The sequence below is a fragment of the Panulirus ornatus genome, chromosome 46 (genome assembly GCF_036320965.1).
Source record: "Panulirus ornatus isolate Po-2019 chromosome 46, ASM3632096v1, whole genome shotgun sequence".
NCBI lineage: Eukaryota > Metazoa > Arthropoda > Malacostraca > Decapoda > Palinuridae > Panulirus > Panulirus ornatus.
The window spans coordinates 16,467,900-16,482,948 of record NC_092269.1 but is presented as its reverse complement, the minus strand read 5'-3'; the positions used below and the strand labels follow the sequence as shown (position 1 = coordinate 16,482,948).

The following is a 15,049-nucleotide window of genomic DNA, read 5'->3' as shown; positions in this document are numbered from 1 at the left end:
CAGGGGTGTGTGATGTCTCCATGGTTGTTTAATTTGTTTATGGATGGGGTTGTTAGGGAGGTAAATGCAAGAGTCTTGGAAAGAGGGGCAAGTATGAAGTCTGTTGGGGATGAGAGAGCTTGGGAAGTGAGTCAGTTGTTGTTCGCTGATGATACAGCGCTGGTGGCTGATTCATGTGAGAAACTGCAGAAGCTGGTGACTGAGTTTGGTAAAGTGTGTGGAAGAAGAAAGTTAAGAGTGAATGTGAATAAGAGCAAGGTTATTAGGTACAGTAGGGTTGAGGGTCAAGTCAATTGGGAGGTGAGTTTGAATGGAGAAAAACTGGAGGAAGTGAAGTGTTTTAGATATCTGGGAGCGGATCTGTCAGCGGATGGAACCATGGAAGCGGAAGTGGATCATAGGGTGGGGGAGGGGGCGAAAATTTTGGGAGCCTTGAAAAATGTGTGGAAGTCGAGAACATTATCTCGGAAAGCAAAAATGGGTATGTTTGAAGGAATAGTGGTTCCAACAATGTTGTATGGTTGCGAGGCGTGGGCTATGGATAGAGTTGTGCGCAGGAGGATGGATGTGCTGGAAATGAGATGTTTGAGGACAATGTGTGGTGTGAGGTGGTTTGATCGAGTAAGTAACGTAAGGGTAAGAGAGATGTGTGGAAATAAAAAGAGCGTGGTTGAGAGAGCAGAAGAGGGTGTTTTGAAATGGTTTGGGCACATGGAGAGAATGAGTGAGGAAAGATTGACCAAGAGGATATATGTGTCGGAGGTGGAGGGAACGAGGAGAAGAGGGAGACCAAATTGGAGGTGGAAAGATGGAGTGAAAAAGATTTTGAGTGATCGGGGCCTGAACATGCAGGAGGGTGAAAGGAGGGCAAGGAATAGAGTGAATTGGAGCGATGTGGTATACAGGGGTTGACGTGCTGTCAGTGGATTGAATCAAGGCATGTGAAGCGTCTGGGGTAAACCATGGAAAGCTGTGTAGGTATGTATATTTGCGTGTGTGGACGTGTGTATGTACGTGTGTATGGGGGTTGGGCCATTTCTTTCGTCTGTTTCCTCGCGCTACCTCGCAAATGCGGGAGACAGCGACAAAGTATAAAAAAAAAAAAAAAAAAAAAAAAATATATATATATATATATGTATATATATATATATATATATATATATATATATATATATATATATTTTTTTTTTTTCTATTTTGCTTTGTCGCTGTCTCCCGCGTTTGCGAGGTAGCGCAAGGAAGCAGACGAAAGAAATGGCCCAACCCACCCCCATACACATGTATATACACACACGTCCACACACGCAAATATACATACCTATACACCTCAATGTACACACATATATACACACACAGACACATACATATATACCCATGCACACAATTCACACTGTCTGCCTTTATTCATTTCCATCGCCACCTCGCCACACATGGAATACCATCCCCCTACCCCCTCATGTGTGCAGGGTAGCTCTAGGAAAAGACAACAAAGGCCTCATTCGTTCACACTCAGTCTCTAGCTGTCATGCAATAATGCCCGAAACCACAACTCCTTTTCCACATTCAGGCCCCAGACAGCTTTCCGTGGTTTACCCCAGACGCTTCACACGCCCTGATTGAATCCTCTGACAGCAGGTCAACCCCGGTATACCACATCGATCCAATTCACTCTATTCCTTGCCCGCCTTTCACCCTCCTGCATGTTCAGGCCCCGATAACTCAAAATCTTTTTCACTCCATCTTTCCTCCTCCATTTTGGTCTCCCACTTCTCCTCGTTCCCACCACCTCCGACACATATATCCTCTTGGTCAATCTATCCTCACTCATTCTCTCCATGTGCCCAAGCCATTTCAAAACACACTCTTCTGCTCTCTCAACCACGCTCTTTTTATTTCCACACATCTCTCTTACCCTTACATTATTTACTCGATCAAACCACCTCACACCACATTTGTCCTCAGACATCTCATTTCCAGCACATCCACCCTCCTACGCACAACTCTATCCATATCCCACGCCTCGCAACCATACAACATTGTTGGAACCACTATTCCTTCAAACATACCCATTTTTGCTTTCCGAGATAATGTTCTCGACTTCCACACATTCTTCAAGGCTCCCACAATTTTCGCCCCCTCCCCCACCCTATGATTCACTTCCGCTTCCATGGTTCCATCCGCTGCCAGATCCACTCCCAGATATCTAAAACACTTTACTTCCTCCAGTTTTTCTACATTCAAACTTACCTCCCAATTGACTTGACCCTCAACCCTACTGTACCTAATAACCTTGCTCTTATGCACATTTACTCTTAACTTTCTTCTTTCACACACTTTACCAAACTCAGTCACCAGCTTCTGCAGTTTCTCACATGAATCAGCCACCACCGCTGTATCATCAGCGAACAACTGACTCACTTCCCAAGCTCTCTCATCCACAACAGACTTCATACTTGCCCCTCTTTCCAAAACTCTTGTATTCACCTCCCTAACAACCCCATCCATAAACAAATTAAATAACCATGGAGACATCACACACCCCTGCCGCAAACCTATATTCACTGAGAACCAATCACTTTCCTCTCTTCCTACACGTACACATGCCTTACATCCTCGATAAAAACTTTTCACTGCTTCTAACAACTTGCCACCCACACCATATATTCTTAATACCTTCCACAGAGCATCACTATCAACTCTGTCATATGCCTTCTCCAGATCCATAGATCCATAAATGCTGCATACAAATCCATTTGCTTTTCTAAGTATTTCTCACATACATTCTTCAAAGCAAACACCTGATCCACACATCCTCTACCACTTCTGAAACCACACTGCTCTTCCCCAATCTGATGCTCTGTACATACCTTCACCCTCTCAATCAATACCCTCCCATATAATTTACCAGGAATACTCAACAAACTTATACCTCTGTTATTTGAGCACTCACTCTTATCCCTTTGCCTTTGTACAATGGCACTATGCACGCATTCCGCCAATCCTCAGGCACCTCACCATGAGTCATACATACATTGAATAACCTTACCAACCAGTCAACAAGACAGTCACCCCCTTTTTTAATAACTTCCACTGCAATACCATCCAAACCTGCTGCTTTACCGACTTTCATCTTCCGCTAATCTTGTACTACCACTTCTCTGTTTACCATGAATGTTGGGGTGAAGAGGGTGGTGAGAGTAAGTAAGCTTGGGAAGGAGACTTGTGTGAGGAAGTACCAGGAGAGACTGAGTACAGAATTGAAAAAGGTTAGAACAATGGAAGTAAGAGGAGTGGGGGAGGAATGGGATGTATTTAGGGAAGCAGTGATGGCTTGCGCAAAAGATGCTTGTGGCATGAGAAGCGTAGGAGGTGGGTTGATTAGAAAGGGTAGTGAGTGGTGGGATAAAGAAGTAAGATTATTGGTGAAAGAGAAGAGAGAGGCATTTGGACGATTTTTGCAGGGAAAAAATGCAATTGAGTGGGGGATGTATAAAAGAAAGAGACAGGAGGTCAAGAGAAAGGTGCAAGAGGTGAAAAAGAGGGCAAATAAGAGCTGGGGTGAGAGTATATTTAAATTTTAGGGAGAATAAGAAGATGTTCTGGAAGGAGGTAAATAAAGTGCGTAAGACAAGGGAGCAAATGGGAACTTCAATGAAGGGCGCAAATGGGGAGGTGATAACAAGTAGTGGTGATATGAGAAGGAGATAGAGTGAGTATTTTGAAGGTTTGTTAAATGTATTTGATGATAGAGTGGCAGATATAGGGTGTCTTGGTCGAGGTGGTGTGCAAAGTGAGAGGGTTGTGGAAAATGATATATATATATATATATATATATACATATATATATATATATATATATATATATATATATATATATATATATATATATATATATATATATATATATATATATATATATATATATATATATATTTTTTTTTTTTTTTTTCATACTATTCGCCATTTCCCGCGATAACGAGGTAGCGTTAAGAACAGAGGACTGGGCCTTTGAGGGAATACCCTCACCTGGCCCCCTTCTCTGTTCCTTCTTTTGGAAAATTAAAATAAAAAAATGAGAGGGGAGGATTTCCAGCCCCCCGCTCCCTTCCCTTTTAGTCGCCTTCTACTACACGCAGGGAATACGTGGGAAGTATTCTTTCTCCCCTATCCCCAGGGATATATATATATATATATATATATATATATATATATATATATATATATATATATATATATATATATATATATATATATATATATATATATCCCCCCTCTGTTCCTTCTTTTGGAAAATTAAAAAAAAAGAAAAACAAAACGAGAGGGGAGGATTTCCAGCCCCCCGCTCCCTCACCTTTTAGTCGCCTTCTACGACACGCAGGGAATACGTGGGAAGTATTCTTAATCCCCTATCCCCAGGGATAATATATATATATATATATTTTTTTTTTTTTTTTTTTTTTTTTTTTTTTATACCTCGTCGCTGTCTCCCGCGGTTGCGAGGTAGCGCAAGGAAACAGACGAAAGAAGTGGCCCAACCCCCCCCCCCATACACATGTACATACACACGTCCACACACGCAAATATACATACCTACACAGCTTTCCATGGTTTACCCCGGACGCTTCACATGCCTTGATTCAATCCACTGACAGCACGTCAACCCCTGTATACCACATCGCTCCAATTCACTCTATTCCTTGCCCTCCTTTCACCCTCCTGCATGTTCAGGCCCCGATCACACAAAATCCTTTTCACTCCATCTTTCCACCTCCAATTTGGTCTCCCTCTTCTCCTCGTTCCCTCCACCTCCGACACATATATCCTCTTGGTCAATCTTTCCTCACTCATTCTCTCCATGTGCCCAAACCATTTCAAAACACCCTCTTCTGCTCTCTCAACCACGCTCTTTTTATTTCCACACATCTCTCTTACCCTTACGTTACTTACTCGATCAAACCACCTCACACCACACATTGTCCTCAAACATCTCATTTCCAGCACATCCATCCTCCTGCGCACAACTCTATCCATAGCCCACGCCTCGCAACCATACAACATTGTTGGAACCACTATTCCTTCAAACATACCCATTTTTGCTTTCCGAGATAATGTTCTCGACTTCCACACATTTTTCAAGGCTCCCAAAATTTTCGCCCCCTCCCCCACCCTATGATCCACTTCCGCTTCCATGGTTCCATCCGCTGACAGATCCACTCCCAGATATCTAAAACACTTCACTTCCTCCAGTTTTTCTCCATTCAAACTCACCTCCCAATTGACTTGACCCTCAACCCTACTGTACCTAATAACCTTGCTCTTATTCACATTTACTCTTAACTTTCTTCTTCCACACACTTTACCAAACTCCGTCACCAGCTTCTGCAGTTTCTCACATGAATCCGCCACCAGCGCTGTATCATCAGCGAACAACAACTGACTCACTTCCCAAGCTCTCTCATCCCCAACAGACTTCATACTTGCCCCTCTTTCCAAGACTCTTGCATTTACCTCCCTAACAACCCCATCCATAAACAAATTAAACAACCATGGAGACATCACACACCCCTGCCGCAAACCTACATTCACTGAGAACCAATCACTTTCCTCTCTTCCTACACGTACACATGCCTTACATCCTCGATAAAAACTTTTCACTGCTTCTAACAACTTGCCTCCCACACCATATATTCTTAATACCTTCCACAGAGCATCTCTATCAACTCTATCATATGCCTTCTCCAGATCCATAAATGCTACATACAAATCCATTTGCTTTTCTAAGTATTTCTCACATACATTCTTCAAAGCAAACACCTGATCCACACATCCTCTACCACTTCTGAAACCACACTGCTCTTCCCCAATCTGATGCTCTGTACATGCCTTCACCCTCTCAATCAATACCCTCCCATATAATTTACCAGGAATACTCAACAAACTTATACCTCTGTAATTTGAGCACTCACTCTTATCCCCTTTGCCTTTGTACAATGGCACTATGCACGCATTCCGCCAATCCTCAGGCACCTCACCATGAGTCATACATACATTAAATAACCTTACCAACCAGTCAACAATACAGTCACCCCCTTTTTTAATAAATTCCACTGCAATACCATCCAAACCTGCTGCCTTGCCGGCTTTCATCTTCCGCAAAGCTTTTACTACCTCTTCTCTGTTTACCAAATCATTTTCCCTAACCCTCTCACTTTGCACACCACCTCGACCAAAACACCCTATATCTGCCACTCTGTCATCAGACACATTCAACAAACCTTCAAAATACTCATTCCATCTCCTTCTCACATCACCACTACTTGTTATCACCTCCCCATTTACGCCCTTCACTGAAGTTCCCATTTGCTCCCTTGTCTTACGCACCCTATTTACCTCCTTCCAGAACATCTTTTTATTCTCCCTAAAATTTACTGATAGTCTCTCACCCCAACTCTCATTTGCCCTTTTTTTCACCTCTTGCACCTTTCTCTTGACCTCCTGTCTCTTTCTTTTATACTTCTCCCACTCAATTGCATTTTTTCCCTGCAAAAATCGTCCAAATGCCTCTCTCTTCTCTTTCACTAATACTCTTACTTCTTCATCCCACCACTCACTACCCTTTCTAAACAGCCCACCTCCCACTCTTCTCATGCCACAAGCATCTTTTGCGCAATCCATCACTGATTCCCTAAATACATCCCATTCCTCCCCCACTCCCATTACTTCCATTGTTCTCACCTTTTTCCATTCTGTACACAGTCTCTCCTGATACTTCCTCACACAGGTCTCCTTCCCAAGCTCACTTACTCTCACCACCTTCTTCACCCCAACATTCACTCTTCTTTTCTGAAAACCCATACTAATCTTCACCTTAGCCTCCACAAGATAATGATCAGACATCCCTCCAGTTGCACCTCTCAGCACATTGACATCCAAAAGTCTCTCTTTCGCACGCCTGTCAATTAACACGTAATCCAATAACGCTCTCTGGCCATCTCTCCTACTTACATAAGTATACTTATGTATATCTCGCTTTTTAAACCAGGTATTCCCAATCATCAGTCCTTTTTCAGCACATAAATCTACAAGCTCCTCACCATTTCCATTTACAACACTGAACACCCCATGCATACCAATTATTCCCTCAACTGCCACATTACTCACCTTTGCATTCAAATCACCCATCACTATAACCCGGTCTCGTGCATCAAAACCGCTAACACACTCATTCAGCTGCTCCCAAAACACTTGCCTCTCATGATCTTTCTTCTCATGCCCAGGTGCATATGCACCAATAATCACCCACCTCTCTCCATCAACTTTCAATTATACCCATATTAATCGAGAATTTACTTTCTTACATTCTATCACATACTCCCACAACTCCTGTTTCAGGAGTATTGCTACTCCTTCCCTTGCTCTTGTCCTCTCACTAACCCCTGACTTCACTCCCCAGACATTTCCAAACCACTCTTCCCCTTTACCCTTGAGCTTCGTTTCACTCAGAGCCAAAACATCCAGGTTCCTTTCCTCAAACATACTACCTATCTCTCCTTTTTTCACATCTTGGTTACATCCACACACATTTAGGCACCCCACTCTGAGCCCTCGAGGAGGATGAGCACTCCCCGCGTGACTCCTTCTGTTTCCCATTTGAGGAACTTCAGGCAAATAGGATTAACCTTTGTCACGTCTGACAACACAACGCTTATTTACCAGGTATGCTACTGATCTGTTGGGGGAGGGAGAACATTCTATAAGTTCTACGTGGCAAGTTCTACCAGGCTGAGGAGACTCGACGCTTCGTTCAAATCTGTGGACAACGGCCGGGCTCATAACGTCTTCGATGTGGCCCGGGATATCGTGCCAGCCTATGCGGCACTTCAGCAACCCGGAATTATTCCCTGAAACAACGCTTGGAAGGAGGCAAAAGTGATATTGTGACAGTGATTGTGTCAGCGTCGCGTCGCCTCGCCGCAGTGTATCGAGACAGACTTCCCCAGAACTTTTAAAGGGGAAGTAAATGTTTATAGTTGTGTTACTGGAGTGATAGTTTTCATGCATGGTGTTTTGACAAGAAAATAGTGAAGTTGGAGAAAAATGTAGCTTAGACATTGAAGCTTATTGATTCAGTGGTGAAATTGATGAGAACTGCTATTGACGTTTGTGTGAATAAATTGTACATTTCCTTTTCCATAGCCAGAGGTGAACCATTATGTGACGTTCAGTTTTTCATTTTTTCAATCATTTCAAGCTAAAAGTTTGTTTTCTAAATTGTTTCTTACATTTTTCATATGTATATATATGTATGTGTGTGTGTGTGTGTATGTGCGTATGTGTGTGTATGTGTGTGTGTGTGTGTGTGTGTATATATATATGTATATTATCCCTGGGGACAGGGGTGAAAGAATACTTCCCACGTATTCCTCGCGTGTCGTAGAAAGCGACTAGAGGGGACGGGAGCGGGGGGCCGGAAATCCTCCCCTCCTTGTATTAACTTTCTAAAATGGGATGGGGGATATATATATATATATGTATATATATATATATATATATATATATATATATATATATATATATATATATATATATATATATATATATATATATATATATATATATATACATATATATATATATATATATATATATATATATATATATATATATATATATATATATATATATATATATATATATATATATATATATATATATATATGTGTGTATGTAGTGATGGGTGATTTGAATGCAAGGGTGAGTAATGTGGCAGTTGGGGGAATAATTAGTATACATGGGGTGTTCAGTGTTGTAAATGGAAATGGTGACGAGCTTGTAGATTTTTGTGCTGAAAAAGGACTGGTGATTGGGAATACCTGGTTTAAAAAGCGAGATATACATAAGTATGCGTATGTTAGTAGGAGAGATGGACAAAAATGTTATTTGGATAACGTGTTAATTGATAGGAGCGCGAAACTGAGACTTTTGAATGTTAATGTGCTGAGAGGTGCGACTGGAGGATGTCTGATCATTATCTTGTGGAGGCGAAGGTGAAGATTTCTAGAGGTTTTCAGAAAAGAAGGGAGAATGTTGGGGTGAAGAGAGTGGTGAGGGTAAGTGATCTTAGGAAGGAGACTTGTGTGAGGAAGTACCAGGAGGGACTGAACAGAATGGAAAAAGGTGAGAACGAGGGACGTAAGGGGAGTGGGGAGGAATGGGATTTATCTATGGAAGCAGTGATGGCTTGCGCAAAAGATGCTTGTGGCATGAGAAGCGTGTGAGGTGGCCAGATTAGAAAGGGTAGTGAATGGTGGAGTGAAGAAGTAAGATTATTAGTGAAAGAGAAGAGAGAAGCATTTGGACGATTTTTGAAGGGAAATAATTCAAATGAGTGGGAGATGTATAAAAGAAAGAGGCAGGAGGTCAAGAGAAAGGTGCAAGAGGTGAAAAAGAGGGCAAATGAGAGTTGGGGTGAGAGAGTATCATTAGATTTTAGGGAGAATAAAAAGATGTTTTGGAAGGAGGTAAATAAAGTCCGTAAGACAAGGGAACAAACGGGAACTTCATTGAAGGGGGCTAATAGGGAGGTGATAACATGTATTGGTGATGTGAGGAGATGGAGTGAGTATTTTGAAGGTTTGCTGAATTTGTTTGATGATAGAGTGGCAGATATAGGGTGTTTTGGTCGAGGTGGTGTGCAAAGTGAGAGGGTCAGGGAAAATGAATTGGTAAACAGAGATTAGGTAATAAAAGCTTTGCGGAAGATGAAAGCCAGCAAGGCAGCAGGTTTCGATGGTATTTCAGTGGAATTTATAACAAAAGAGGGTGACTGTATTGTTGACTGGTTGGTAAGGTTATTTGATGTATGTATAATTCATGGTGCGGTGCCTGAGGATTGGCGGAATGTTTGCATAGTGCCATTGTACAAAGGCAAAGGGGATAAGAGTGAGTGCTCAAATTACAGAGGTATAAATTTGTTAAGTATTCCTGGTAAATTATATGGGAGGGTATTGATTGAGAGGGTGAAGGCATGTACAGAGCATCAGATTGGGGAAGAGCAGTGTGGTTTCAGAAGTGGTAGAGGATGTGTAGATCAGGTGTTTGCTTTGAAGAATGTATGTGAGAAATGCTTAGAAAAGCAAATGGATGTGTATGTAGCATTTATGGATCTGGAGAAGGCATATGATAGAGTTGATAGATATACTATGTGGAAGGTATTAAGAATATATGGTGTGGGAGGCAAGTTGTTAGAAGCAGTGAAAAGTTTTTATCGAGGATGTAAGGCATGTGTACGTGTAGGAAGAAATGAAAGTGATTGGTTCTCAGTGAATGTAAGTTTGCGGCAGGGGTGTGTGATGTCTCCATGGTTGTTTAATTTATTTATGGATGGTGTTGTTAGGGAGGTGAATGCAAGAGTTTTGGAAAGAGGGGCAAGTATGCAGTCTGTTGTGGATGAGAGAGCTTGGGAAGTGAGTCAGCTGTTGTTTGCTGATGATACATCGCTGGTGGTTGATTCATGTGAGAAACTGCAGAAGCTAGTGACTGAGTTTGGTAAAGTGTGTGGAAGAAGAAAGTTGAGAGTAAATGTGAATAAGAGTAATGTTATTAGGTACAGTATGGTTGAGGGTCAAGTCAATTGGGAGGTAAGTTTGAATGGAGATAAACTGGAGGAAGTGAAGTGTTTTAGATATCTGGCAGTGGATTTGGCAGCGGATGGAACCATGGAAGCGGAAGTGAATCATAGGGTGGGGGAGGGGGCGTAAATTCTGGGAGCCTTGAAGAATGTGTGAGAGTCGAGAACATTATATCGGAAAGCAAAAATGGGTATGTTTGAAGGAATAGTTGTTCCAACAATGTTGTATGGTTGCGAGTCGTGGGCTATGGATAGAGTTCTGCCAAATGGGTGGATGTGCTGGAAATGAGATGTTTGAGGACAATAAGAGGTGTGAGGTGGTTTGATAGAGGAAGTGATAATAGGGTAAAAGAGATGTGTGGTAATAAAAAGAGTGTGGTTGAGAGAGCAGAAGAGGGTGTTTTGAAATGGTTTGGTCACGTGGAGAGGATGAGTGAGGAAAGATTGACCAAGAGGATATATGTGTCGGAGGTTGAGGGAACGAGGAGAAGTGGGAGACCAAATTGGAGGAGGAAAGATGGAGTGAAAAAGATTTTGAGTGATCGGGGCCTGAACATGCAGGAGGGTGAAAGGCGGGCAAGGAATAGAGTGAATTGGATCGATGTGGTATACCGGGGTTGACGTGCTGTCAGTGGATTGAATCAGGGCATGTGAAGCGTCTGGGGTAAATCATGGAAAGTTGTGTGGGGCCTGGATGTGGAAAGGGAGCTGTGGTTTCGGGCATTATTGCATGACAGATAGAGACTGAGTGTGAACGAATGGGGCCTTTGTTGTCTTTTCCTAGCGCTACCTCGCACACATGTGGGGGGAGGGGGATGGTATTCCATGTGTGGCGAGGTGGCGATGGGAATGAATAAAGGCAGACAGTGTGAATTTTGTGCATGGGTATATATGTATGTGTCTGTGTGTGTATATATATGTGTACATTGAGATGTATAGGTATGTATATTTGCGTGTGTGGACGTGTATGTATATACATGTGTATGGGGGTGGGTTGGGCCATTTCTTCCGTCTGTTTCCTTGTGCTACCTCGCAAACGCGGGAGACAGCGGCAAAGCAAAATTATAATAATAATAATAATGATAATATATATATATATATATATATATATATATATATATATATATATATATATATATATATATATATATATATATATATATATATATATATATATATATATATATATATATATATATATATATATATATATATATATATATATATATATATATATATATATATATATATATATATATATATATGAAGTCTGTTGGGGATGAGAGAGCTTGGGAAGTGAGTCAGTTGTTGTTCGCTGATGATACAGCGCTGGTGGCTGATTCATGTGAGAAACTGCAGAAGCTGGTGACTGAGTTTGGTAAAGTGTGTGAAAGAAGAAAGTTAAGAGTAAATGTGAATAAGAGCAAGGTTATTAGGTACAGTAGGGTTGAGGGTCAAGTCAATTGGGAGGTGAGTTTGAATGGAGAAAAACTGGAGGAAGTGAAGTGTTTTAGATATCTGGGAGTGGATCTGGCAGCGGATGGAACCATGAAAGCGGAAGTGGATCATGGGGTGGGGGAGGGGGCGAAAATTCTGGGAGCCTTGAAGAATGTGTGGAAGTCGAGAACATTATCTCGGAAAGCAAAAATGGGTATGTTTGAAGGAATAGTGGTTCCAACAATGTTGTATGGTTGCAAGGCGTGGGCTATGGATAGAGTTGTGCGCAGGAGGATGGATGTGCTGGAAATGAGATGTTTGAGGACAATGTGTGGTGTGAGGTGGTTTGATCGAGTGAGTAACGTAAGGGTAAGAGAGATGTGTGGAAATAAAAAGAGCGTGGTTGAGAGAGCAGAAGAGGGTGTTTTGAAGTGGTTTGGGCACATGGAGAGAATGAGTGAGGAAAGATTGACCAAGAGGATATATGTGTCGGAGGTGGAGGGAACGAGGAGAAGAGGGAGACCAAATTGGAGGTGGAAAGATGGAGTGAAAAAGATTTTGTGTGATCGGGGCCTGAACATGCAGGAGGGTGAAACGAGGGCAAGGAATAGAGTGAATTGGAGCGATGTGGTATACCGGGGTTGACGTGCTGTCAGTGGATTGAATCAAGGCATGTTAAGCGTCTGGGGTAAACCATGGAAAGCTGTGTAGGTGTGTATATTTACGTGTGTGGACGTATGTATATACATGTGTATGGGGGGGGTTGGGCCATTTCTTTCGTCTGTTTCCTTGCGCTACCTCGCAAACGGGGGAGACAGCGACAAAGTATAAGAAAAAAAAAAAAAAAAAATATATATATATATATATATGTATATATATATATATATATATATATATATATATATATATATATATATATATATATATATATATATATATATATATATATATATATATATATATATATATATATATATATATATATATATATATGTGTGTGTGTGTGTGTGTGTGTGTAAAAATGAGTCAACATAAGCTATTAGCTTTCAGATGTATTTCTAGCTATAAATCATTATATCTTAGGCTTATTAGTATCGAACCCTGATATCTAGACTTACCCTGTTGTAATAATACACGAATAAATACGAAGGTGGTGTTTAACCAGTTCTTTTGACTTATGGTGGTGAGATGGGAGCATGAAGACATGAGGAACATTGTGGCAGGTAGCACCAACAGCTCCGTCAGCACAGCCACCCACACCAGGAGCGTAAGAGGTAGCATGAAGCCCCAGGGATCCACTTCCGTCCGGCCGCGAACTCCCAGCATCCTCCAGTACGCGATCCTCGTTGGCCAAGTATAGTCGACCACCTCGGCGCGGGTTGCTGTGACGCCGAAGAGGCCCACGCCGATGTCGGCCTCCTACAGATGCCAATGATGAGTGACAGACAGAATCATTTACCCTCAGTTATACAGTCATGAATATGTCGGAGGAAAACGACTTGTATCAGAAGTAATTCTGTTGTATCTCTGGCAACCAATCATTTTCCCTTAAGTGCAAAAAAAAGAAAAATGAAATAAAATAAAAGCCTGCAGAAGCACTCTTAATTTCCAAATACATAAGACTGAATGTTGAATGATGTAATGTCTTCTGGTGACCCGTCTAACCCTCGTCTCCGTAATGAACAGAAAGGTGAGTTAAAACTCTGGGTGAAAACTAAAGGAAACTCTATCAAAATGAAAGTCTTGAAAAATATTTAAACTTGTGCAACAGAACATCGTACGGCTTCTTATCTATATATTTCTTTAAGTAAAAATGGAAAATTGAAATAAAGTATCATTTACAAAAGATGTACGAATGTGTGTATGTATAAATGGAAAATGAAAATATGAAATATAATTTCAAAACATCATTTACGAAAACCAGATTATCAAAGACTGTAACACTAGCTGTCCATTTTTCCCGAAGACATGTTTTTCACTTTGAATGATCGCAAGAAGGAATCAGAATGAGGCTATGGAACTTCAAAGTAAAGTAATCTGACTGATAGTCTAGTCTGGAGAGAGAGATGGTCTTCAACATTCGCTGATTTCTGTTGTGTTTTGGCTTGATTTTTCAGCATATCTCCAGTAAGGCGTGTTCAGGCCCAGAGCAAAATAGGACAAAATCTTTTTCACTCCATCTTTACATCTGCAATTTGGTCTTCGCTTCTCCTCGTTCCTCAATGAATAAAGTTGTCGTTCTTTACAAGAGTGTCTGTATATAACAGACGTCCAGTAAAGTTACATAAGATAAAAGAAAAGTTTTACGATCATCTTTTCAGTAGTTTGAGATTTAAGGAATGTTTTTGGAAACGAGGTACATGAAGCTGTCGCATATTTCAGAAATTCATCAAAAATATCCATAAATGTCATCCATGTTTTCAAATTTGTATCATCTAAAATAATTACCTCAAGGTTTCTCAGATACGAGCCATGTGAAACTCAGCATCACCATCTTACCGTGCAGCCTCACTGTTCTCACCTCCCTGCTCACTATACTAAGCCCCTTCGTCCTTTTGGTGCTACATGACACTTACCTCCCTGCTCACCATCCCCACCATGCCCGACCACGTCCCGTCCTCATGTTTAAAGCCCCAAAGTCTATCCGAAGGCTGCTTGTATGTGTACCTGGTGAGGAAGCAGATATAACAAAGAAATACAACGGAAAATAAAGGATTTCAACAACAATAAGCTACTGGGTTCTTTCGAGGGTGCTTGTGATCGAGTGAGACATTATAACCTTGCAGATTAGTGTTGTAAAAGTAGGGAGCAGTACAGATAATTCATAGAACATTCTGGAACCTGTCAATTACTAACGAGACGCAGTTAATGCAAATCAAGGACTTGAAGGAGATGATATATCAAGTCTTTTTCCGTATCTACAGCACTGCTGTCAGCCCACTCTTTGGTCATGAATGATTCCATACGTCAACAATCCTGTTG

General features: G+C 41.3%; 1 protein-coding gene across 1 annotated transcript in view; it reads right to left on the bottom strand.

Annotated features, from left to right (window-relative positions):
- LOC139763322 (uncharacterized) overlaps window positions 1–15,049 on the bottom strand; it is a 191,952-nt gene that overhangs the window by 98,373 nt on the left and 78,530 nt on the right. Inside the window, exons 10-12 of the mRNA XM_071689343.1 lie at window positions 15,034–15,043; window positions 14,644–14,734; window positions 13,186–13,486 (exon numbers count right to left, since the gene is read on the bottom strand). Of these exons, the coding sequence (XP_071545444.1) occupies window positions 13,186–13,486; window positions 14,644–14,734; window positions 15,034–15,043 (402 nt within the window). The remainder of the gene's footprint in view (window positions 1–13,185; window positions 13,487–14,643; window positions 14,735–15,033; window positions 15,044–15,049) is intronic.